General features: G+C 43.2%; 1 protein-coding gene across 1 annotated transcript; it reads left to right on the top strand.

The window, feature by feature from the left end:
• Positions 1 to 264: 264 nt before the first annotated feature.
• On the top strand, positions 265 to 8,473 carry eif3a (eukaryotic translation initiation factor 3 subunit A). Its single transcript, XM_085368887.1, has 22 exons — positions 265 to 432; positions 893 to 1,083; positions 1,176 to 1,312; positions 1,476 to 1,639; positions 2,107 to 2,306; positions 2,478 to 2,686; positions 2,794 to 2,965; positions 3,090 to 3,194; positions 3,335 to 3,433; positions 3,523 to 3,639; positions 3,762 to 3,947; positions 4,152 to 4,499; positions 4,592 to 4,696; positions 4,770 to 4,883; positions 4,984 to 5,106; positions 5,193 to 5,346; positions 5,454 to 5,635; positions 5,761 to 5,828; positions 5,922 to 6,349; positions 6,477 to 6,609; positions 6,731 to 6,966; positions 7,611 to 8,473. The coding sequence occupies exons 1-22, from the start codon at positions 384 to 386 to the stop codon at positions 7,793 to 7,795; spliced, it is 3,705 nt and encodes a 1,234-aa protein (XP_085225013.1). The 5' UTR covers positions 265 to 383; the 3' UTR covers positions 7,796 to 8,473.
• The last annotated feature ends 1,635 nt before the right edge of the window (positions 8,474 to 10,108 follow it).

Genomic DNA, 10,108 nt, shown 5'->3' with positions numbered 1-10,108 from the left:
ACGGAATCATTTGTCATTTAAAGTCTTATGTGCTTGCATATCCAAAAAGGTCTACAAGATGTGAAAAGGGTGTGTTTACAAATGATAAAAGTGAAATAAAAATAATAACAAAACTACGCGGATACGCTGAACTGTACGTTGTATTAAGTTAATTGTCTTTATTTCCTTTCACCGCCTCATAGATGCGGCGCACACAGTATGGGATTGGGGGGGAGGGATAACACGTGACGCAACTGGCAACCCTACCAAGGCTACTCACGAGGTTGTTCCTTTCTCAGCCAGCACCGTTGCACAGGGTGAGTGCGTGGCTTTGATGGACTGGTAAAATTTCTTAAAATTAATCCAAGTCAACCAATTTTGAGCTTTGCTAAAAGGTCATCGACATGCCGGCGTATTTTCAGCGGCCAGAGAATGCTCTGAAACGAGCGAACGGTGAGTATACAAACGGCTTCGTGTTTTAACAGATGGGCCACATCCATGCTAACTACTGGGCGAAGGGTTAGCTGGCATTAGCCGTTGGTGACTCGTTGTTGTTAGCCGGCCGGGCTAACTGCTAACGCTAGCCGGATGGCGGGGAAGCCATATCGAAATTGTGAAGCTACGTTGGTATGTAGCCAACAGTCTACGCAGATTTTTAAATTACAAAAGAAAGACTTTTTAGAAAAGTAAGTGACTGCCAGAGAGCTGTTAACCTTCTACGTAGCTTTACGGTGTTGTTAACGCTGCCTGGGAATCGGTGCTGTAAGTAGATCCTACTATCACCGACGCACCAACAGCGGCCTAATCAGCCGGCTCTAGCTTGTCACGGCGTGTGAAGCGTTTGCTTTTTTTTAATGATGCGGGACTTGACGCGTTTATTGTTGACTTATATTATTTTAACATGTTTGCGCAGAATTTCTTGAGGTTGGCAAGAAGCAGCCGGCCTTGGATGTCTTGTACGATGTCATCAAAAGCAAGAAACACCGAACATGGCAGAAGATCCACGAGCCCATTATGCTCAAATATCTGGAGCTCTGCGTCGATCTTCGCAAGAGTCACCTGGCCAAGGAGGGTCTCTACCAGTACAAGAACATCTGCCAGCAGGTCTGCAAGAAAAAATCTGTGATTTTTGCACACACAAAATAATTTATGCAAAATAGCAGTTTAGTCTAAATGTAAGCGCTTTCTGTTTCCAGGTGAACATCAAGTCTTTGGAGGATGTGGTTAGGGCCTACCTGAAGCTGGCAGAGGAGAAGACTGAGACAGCCAAGGAGGAGTCCCAGCAAATGGTCCTGGACATCGAAGATCTGGATAACATCCAGACCCCAGAAAGGTGATGCTGCTTAAGTTTTTATATAGTAAATCAGCTGTTTAACAAATGACTTAATTCATTTCTTAGGGCTGGTGTTTGATTTAACTTTAAATTTTGATTTGGTTTTTTTTTTTTTCAATTAAACAAATAAACTGGACTAATGTGAAACTTGCTTTGATTTTAGCGTGCTCCTGAGTGCTGTGAGTGGAGAGGACACTCAAGATCGTACTGATCGCCTGCTCCTCACTCCGTGGGTGAAGTTCTTGTGGGAGTCCTACCGCCAGTGCCTTGACCTGCTGAGAAACAACTCCAAGGTGGAGCGTCTATACCATGACATTGCACAGCAAGGTAGGGACATGCATCAAATTACTTTTTAAATACTGTCTGTTTTCATGATGTCATGTTCTAGTCCTAAGTCAATATTCCAGGCTGCTTACTACCATCTTAATATAAAGTTTTTGTATTTTTAATCGTTTTCTGTATATGGATGTTAATTAACACCAATGCATGTATAGTATGTTTTATAAAACAAAAATCTTTCCCAATGAAGTCATTTAATTATTATTCAGAAATGTATTTCAAGTCTGTTTGCTGTGAGTCTAGGATTAGCTAATCCTCAAGGTATTACAGCAGTTACGCAAAGCAATGCGATGTAATAAGATATAATGTAACAGATTAAATTAATTGTCAAAGTGAACAGTTATTGTTGTTGTTGTTACTATTAATATTAAATAACTGAATAGTTTTGCAACTGCAAACATTTTTACAGTTAAAACCTTTAAGTACGAGGCTCTAAAATCCTACCTTCCCTGCAGCATTCAAGTTTTGCCTTCAGTACACCCGCAAGGCAGAATTTCGTAAGCTCTGTGACAACCTGCGCATGCATCTGGGTCAGATCCAGCGCCATCACAACCAGAGCACTGCCATCAATCTGAACAACCCTGAAAGTCAGTCCATGCACCTGGAGACACGTCTGGTGCAGCTGGACAGCGCCATAAGCATGGAGCTGTGGCAGGTTAGTCTACCTAACACTCTTCAACAACTACACAAGCATTTTCAGATCGGTTGCCTCCACTGTTGTGGGATGCTGTAATGTGCAGCTGGCAATGTATAATATTATAGTAGCTTTGAAACATGATGAATGTAAAATTAATGGTACTAATGCAATTATTCTTTTTCCTCTCAGGAAGCATTCAAGGCTGTTGAGGACATCCATGGCCTGTTTGCTCTTTCCAAGAAGCCTCCCAAACCACAGCTGATGGCCAACTACTACAACAAGGTGTCTACTGTATTCTGGAAATCTGGAAACGCTCTCTTCCATGCCTGCACACTTCACCGGCTCTATCATCTGTCCAGGGAGATGCGAAAGAATCTGACCCAAGAGGAGATGCAGCGGTATTCCATTAATTCCTTGTGGATAAATGCACCAGTGTTTGTTTGTTTTTTGTTTTTAAAATTTGATCATGACCAAATATGTATTGAAATTTACTTTCAATTTTCAGGATGTCTACCCGAGTCCTCCTGGCTACGCTATCTATTCCCATCACCCCTGAGCGTACCGATATTGCTCGCTTGCTTGACATGGATGGCATCATTGTTGAGAAACACCGAAGGCTAGCTACCCTCCTTGCCCTGCAGTCTCCACCAACCCGCCAAAGTCTCATTAATGATATGGTACACTATGTGCTCAAGAAGAGAGAGAAATCTTCACACCCTTTTAAGAATATAGTTTTTTGTTTTTATCTGTTCTTTAATTTGTTTTAAATTTTTTGTCAAATGTATGATTTTTGTGTTTTAGGTTAGATTTAACTTGCTGCAGTATGTTGTAACTGATGTGAAAGAACTTTACAACTGGCTTGAGGTCGACTTTCATCCTCTGAAGCTGAGCGGGAGAGTGACCAAGGTAAACTGTCCAGCTTCATGTGGCAGCAGCAAACGTAATAATTACAAGGAGCTGTCGTTCAGTTCATTTTCTTACATACAGCTTGAAGTTTATTCATTTAATTAACATTTCTTGTTGCTTGTAATTTCCTACTCTTCTAGGTGTTAAACTGGGTGAGAGATCAGGCTGAGAAGGAACCTGATCTTCAGCAGTATGTCCCACATCTGCAGAGTAACACCATCCTGAGGCTCTTGCAACAGGTAATCCTCTCTCTCTTCTGGTTAATCTTTTTTTCTAAATCACTTCTACCCTGAAATGGGTGTAATTGTCTTCATTTTTTAAATTTTAGGTTGCACAGATCTATCAAAGCATCGAGTTCAGTCGTCTGGCCTCTCTGGTTCCATTTGTGGACGCCTTCCAGCTGGAGCGCTCCATTGTAGATGCTGCACGGCATTGTGATCTGCAGGTAAGACTCACATTGGTAGAGACACTGACATCACTGATGGTCCAGAAACAGGGATGTGAGCTATTACTGAAGTAACATGCTGCGTTTTTGTAGATTATCTAACATTTCTTTTTGTCTTGTAGGTCAGAATAGACCACACCTCTAAAACTCTGAGCTTCGGCTCTGATCTGAACTACTCGACCAAAGAGGATGCTCCTGTTGGACCTTTCCTGCAGAACATGCCGTCAGAGCAGATAAGGAACCAGCTCACTGCCATGTCTGCATCTTTGGCTAAAGCCATACAGGTCATCAAGCCTGCCTCCATCCTGGTGAGTTCAACCTCTAACCGATACACAGTGACCAGAGGCACCTAATATACAGCGCCCCCCCCCCCCCCCCCCCCCCCCCCCCCCCCTTTATTAATGTACATACAGTGACGGTATTTTTCATGTTATATTTAAAACATTACTCATGTTATGCCTTTGTTTGAATTCAAGTGCATCTTATTTATTTTTTTAATTATTCTTTCTTAGCAAGAGCGAGAGGAGCATAACCAACAGGCCATCGCTGCCTACCTGAAAAGTGCCCGCAAGGATCACCAGCGCATCCTGGCTCGTAGACAGACCATCGAAGAGCGCAAGGAGCGTCTGGAGAGCTTAAACATTCAGCGTGAGAAGGAGGAGCTAGAACAGCGGGAGGCTGAGATGCAGAAGGTTCGCAAGGCAGAGGAGGAGCGTCTGCGGCAGGAGGCCAAAGAAAGGGAGAAGGAGCGCATCATGGAGGAGCACAAGCAGATCAAGAAGAAGAATGCCCGTGAGCGCTTGGAGCAGATCAAGAAGACTGAACTTGGAGCAAAGGCTTTCAAGGATATCGACATTGAGGTGATGAAATGTAGCCATAATCAACTTGATCTGGGTAAGTTTCACATGGATTACATTTTTAATGTAGATCTAACAAACTGGTTTTGTTGCAGGACCTGGAAGAACTGGACCCTGACTTCATCATGGCTAAACAGGTGGAGCAGCTGGAGAAGGAGAAGAAAGAACTTCAGGAGCGTCTGAAGAACCAGGAGAAAAAGGTAATGGTATTAAATCAGTAGAAGTATTGATAACTTAAATATGTACTGGGCCCTAAGTTTTATCTCTCTTCAGATTGACTATTTTGAGAGGGCAAAGCGTCTTGAGGAGATTCCCCTGATCAAAAAAGCTTATGAGGAGCAGCGTGTCAAGGATATGGAACTGTGGGAGCTCCAGGAGGAGGAGAGGGTAAGTGGGCAGGAAAAAAGCGCTTTACATAAAGAGATAAAAACGAATGTAAAACATCTGAGCATCTGGAATGTAACAAGTTGTTCTTCTCTTTATGTAGATTAGTACCATGAAAGTTGAACGGGAGAAGGCTCTGGAGCACAAGAAGCGCATGTCCAGGATGATGGAGGACAAAGAGAACTTCCTGTCCAAAATAACAGCTGCTCGTAGCTTCATTTATGAGGTAAGACTGCTTAGTCAATCTCTGAGCATTAGCTGACTATGAGGACTGAAGCAGTGCTTTCAGCTTCACTTCTGTGCCTTTTAAAGGAAAAACTGAAGGCTTTCCAAGAGCGCTTGATAGAGGAAAGGAAGACGCGCCTGGAAGACAGAAAGAGACAGCGCAAAGAGGACAGGCGTAATGCTTACTACCGGGAAAAAGAAGAAGAGGCACAGCGTATTCATGAGGAGCAGCTCAAGAAAGGTTTGTACAATCACGAATCCGTGATCCAACCTGTCCTCATAAAGTTAGGACAGGAGCTCATATTCCACAGAGAACCAGGAAGGATTTTTAATTTTTTTTTTTAATAGAGCGTGAAGAGCGTGAACGCCTGGAACAAGAGCAGCGAGAGGAGGAGGAGAGGGAGTACCAGGAGCGTCTACGAAAGCTTGAGGAGCAAGAGCGGAAGCAGCGTCTTCGTCAGCAGGAGATTGAGGAGCGAGAACGACGCCGTGAGGAGGAGAGAAAGGTCCCACAGGAGGAGAAGCCAAAGGTTTGGATCTGTTTTTTAATAAGTTGCTTTTGCTTACCCCAAGATGGCTGGGATGGGCTGTGTAAGGATAATATGGTCTACAGGACTGTGAGTAATTTTGAAGTATCATGTGATTCTGTTAAAAGGAGGATGGAGGATGGAGACGACGCACAGAGGGTGGGGATTCAGAGTGGCGTCGTCCTGCACCAGACAGGTGTGTGTCACCAACACTTAGTTCCTGCTTTTCTTCTTGTAATGCCGACTCAGCTAGGAATGGCTTCTCTAACAACAACTGTGTGCTCCTTAGGACTTGGAGACAGGACGATGACAAGGAGGAGAAAGAGTTACCTTTCAGACGAGATGGTCCTCGTAGAAGCGGAGAGGACAAAGGTCCCCGTAGGGTCTTTGACGATGAACGAGGCCCACGCCGTGGTGACGATGAAGACCGCCCTGTTCGCAGAGGGTTGGATGATGACCGTGGTCCACGCAGAGGTTTCGACGATGATCGTGGTCCAAGGCGTGGTGGAGATGACGACCGCGGTCCTAGACGTGGCTTTGATGATGACAGAGGTCCTCGTAGAGGCATGGATGACTCCAGGGGACCCAGGCGTGGAGCTGATGACGACTGGGGCCCCAGAAGAGGAGATGATGACAGAGTTGGAAGAAGAGGTATGGATGATGGGCCACATCGTGGTGATGATGACGCCAAACCTTGGAAACCACTGGGCCGACCTGGTAAGTCTGTAGCCAATTGGCTATCAGTAAATAATAGAAAAGTCTTGTTATCCAACAGCCAGGCAGCTGGTCTGTGCCTAAATGTCAAGTCTTAATAAAATGATGATAATGAACACCTCTGATATAGGGGGGTGGCGTGAGCGAGAGAAGGCCAGAGAGGAAAGTTGGGGACCTCCCCGGGGTGGCCCCCATGATGATGGAGATGATGGCGAAGGAGACGAAAGATCCAGCGACCGCAACAGAGACCGTCGTCCAAACAGGTGGGGCTAATAGATCTATGCCTGTATGCTGAGTTATTCGTAGCACCGTGGAGGATGTGACAATTTGCTTTTCAGGTAGTTGTTGGCAGAGTTTCTAATTGGTGTCACTGTGCGTTCACAGAGAGGATGGTATCTGGAGAAGAGGGGGTACTGATGAGGGAAGCAGCTGGAGAGAATCTCGCAGAGAGGAGGCAGACCGCGATGATCGACGTGATCGAGACGATCGACGTGATCGAGACGATCGACGCGATCGAGACGATCGACGTGACCGTGATGATCGCCGCAATAGAGACCCTCGTGATAGAGATCGCCGTGATGATCGTGACAACAGAGGCCCACCCAGAGATCCTGATGATGGTGAGCAGAGCATGTTTTAGACTTGCTTTCAGTGTCTTTGCTGGGTTTGATCTCATTAAGTGTGATCTAAGTAATTTATTTTATGCACAAATGTTAACTTTGTTTCAGAAAATTGCTGTATGAAATGTAAATAAACAATTAAAAAAAAACTGCATAGATTTACCAATAATTTAAGCTCTGCTTTTATTAATAATAATCAAATATCAAGCTTGAATGGAGAACATTTTGATTCCAAAACTAGTATGGTTTGCTCCCAAACACTTTTGTTGTTAAGAGATGTTAAAAGAAAACTGATGTGCACAACATCACCATGGTTTTTATCTTCCTGAAATCAAATAAAAAGTAATCACAGTTGAGAGAGATTTAAAACGCTGTAGACGCTGGTGTCCCTGATCCAACTCTCCATCCTCAATCCACTGAGCTCATCTTCTGACTGTCAAAAATTTCAACGTGAAGATAACTTATTCAGCCAGCAGAGGGCACTGCAAACCCATTGATACATGCTCTGCTACATAAGCTTTTTTTTTTTTTTTTTTTTTAATTTAAAGAAATCATCCACTTTGGACACACGAAACTTCCAAAGTTAAAACATAAAAACTTCCGTTGCTGGAATATTTTCTACGAAACATCTTTGTTCCCCACAGGTGGTTCTTGGCGTCGTGGAGGTGAGGATAAACGTGAGGAGCGCGACAGGGACCGAAACAGAGAACCGGGACGGGACCGTGATCGTGACGCTGATGGAGAGAAGGGCTGGCGTACTGACAAAGAAAACCTTCGCCGCACCAAAAACGAGACAGATGATGATGGCTGGACCACCGTTCGCCGCTGAACCTCAGCTCATGGCTCAATCAATAAAAAATGATTTAAAATAATAATAATTATAATAATCAGAAATACCACATCACTGTTGGCCACAGTGTTACATTGGGGGCCCAAAAATACCTTTGATTTGAGTATTTGTAGAATGCAGTTTCCTGGGAAGTGATTTTGTTTTATTTTTATCTTGACCTGCAGTTTTGAACCGGAACCTCCTCACCTTCTAAACACCATTAACCAATGAACTTGTGTTCACTTAGGTTTCAGTGAAGCATTACTGTAACTAACCCCCAGTGGTTGGAAATGTTCTTACCTTAGTGAAGTTAATCCGACCTACATGCAAACCAGTGAACCTGCTACAATATTCAATGCAAACTCAGTGTACCACCAACTGCCTCTTTTATTGACTGTACCTTGCATAGATGTTATGGCACAGATCTACAACTCTTCTAATGGCTGATGGTGACTAGGAATCGTGTCACCTGCTTCAGTTATTTCAGCTCTTCCATCTAATATGAGATGCTTTCTAACCTGTTAAAGAACTAGTGGAATTTACATTTTGTGCATGCATAGAGTATTGAAATGGTCTGGCTTCATATCCAGTGCGTGCTTCTATCTTGCTGCAATCAATGGTATCACACCAGGTTGCATGTGAACAGATAAAGCCTTTATTAATAAAGACAATGCTCACCAGGAGTATGTTCTCTTTGTCTTCAATGGGATATAAAAAATGTTAGAGTATGCTGTCCTTAGCTTTGCCTAGTTTAGATCAATAAAGCCACAGATAACCTTATGAACATACATTTTAGAAATAAAGCCTGCTTGCAAATGCGTTTCAATACTTAATTTAAATGAGTAAAGCAACTATGTTGATACTTGCACATGATGAAGCTTGTCGTTTAGATTTTGGTTTCTGGTTTCTAAATTAATCCCACATCACTGCTAATGTATAAACAACACATGGGGATGCTGCATCGTAATCCAGAACTTCTTGGCTACCTTGAGGCTGAAACTGAAACATGTATGCCCAAATATTTAGGAGCGGTCAGACTGCTGGCCTGGCAAACAAGATAATAATAATTCAAAACTGCTTGTGGAGGCTACAACCGTACGACGCTGGCGATCTGAACTTTGTAAAGCCTTTCTTTCTGTAACCACTAGATGTCGGTAAAACACCAGAAAGAAGACGCGTTACATCTGAAAACGGGAAACGTGTTGGTTCATGCCTAAGATCATCAGTTAACTGAGGGTATAAAACTCAGTAAAAATATAAACAAGCAGAAGGTGGTCAGAAAGGAGGCAATTACAAAACCAGTAACATGCTGCTGGAGCTATAAAGTAAGAAAACACCCTCAGCAGGGCGGGAGTTTGTTGTCCCAACAACAAAACTGCGTTGGCATTTTTAATTTGGCTCCCCGATTTGAGCTACTATATAATAATGATGATGATGATGATGATGATAATAAAAGTAATAGTAATAATAATAATAATAACAGTAAAAATAATAGGCTGATATTTAATGCAAACCAAAAGCCTCTATCTGAGCTGTATAAGCGAATTGAATAAAAAACTATCCACCTCTGGGAGATTCCTCCAGGTATTGAAAATAATAAACTGGAATGTGTTTTTTAACATCTTAAACAAGATGGTGTGTGTGGTGTATGTGTGTGGGCATGTTGGTGCTCTGATAGCGCTGAGAAGCCCATTCAGTGCTCCAGTATATTTTTATAGGCCACATTTAATTTCAGGGACCCGCATAAATGAGCAAAGCCTAAACTCCATGTGAGTAATAATAATAATAATAATTTAATAATAATAATAAGTGGAGTTATTCTGATTATATGTATTTGGTTGGAAACTTTCCTTGAAACATGTATCAGCTTACAAGCAGCGGCCAAAAAATTAAAATGAACAAAAACAAAAAAAGGCATAAAATGATGAAATAATCTCCAAACATTTGGACGTAGGCTGTCGGTAGGCAATACATCATTTTCTCATTTCGGGGGATGCATCAGTTCACTTGTCAGCAGCCTGCGCGGACTCCAAGTGTGTATTATTTCTTTGTGAAGGCCCGCTGTGCGCGGACATGGCTGCAGCTTCGTGCTGCTGCCGTCAGCCGCTGATCTGCATGCAGGGGTGACAGGTCGCACTCGCACAGGTACACTACTCTAATAAACAGCTCTCACCGTCTAACACACAGCGACACATCAGTGTTACTGAACACTGACTGTTTCAGGATCGTGTCCCGCACACTAGATAAAAAAAAAGCAGAAGCACCTCTAAATCTGAGCTTAAGCGCGTCTGCGTCTTCGACAAACCATTCTGC

The sequence above is a fragment of the Diplotaxodon limnothrissa genome, linkage group LG13 (genome assembly GCF_057381915.1).
Source record: "Diplotaxodon limnothrissa isolate DT_005_m linkage group LG13, D_limnothrissa_male_GT1.1, whole genome shotgun sequence".
Taxonomy (NCBI): domain Eukaryota; kingdom Metazoa; phylum Chordata; class Actinopteri; order Cichliformes; family Cichlidae; genus Diplotaxodon; species Diplotaxodon limnothrissa.
Note: the sequence above shows the minus strand (reverse complement) of the source record. Positions and strands in the feature narration are given on the sequence as shown.

Excerpts from the sequence above, each read along its gene's own strand:
- eif3a (XM_085368887.1), top strand. The coding sequence starts at position 384 with ATGCCGGCGTATTTTCAGCGGCCAGAGAATGCTCTGAAACGAGCGAAC. Across the intron at positions 3,640-3,761 it reads CACGGCATTGTGATCTGCAG|GTCAGAATAGACCACACCTC; the intron begins GTAAGACTCACA and ends TTTGTCTTGTAG. Across the intron at positions 6,967-7,610 it reads ACCCAGAGATCCTGATGATG|GTGGTTCTTGGCGTCGTGGA; the intron begins GTGAGCAGAGCA and ends TGTTCCCCACAG.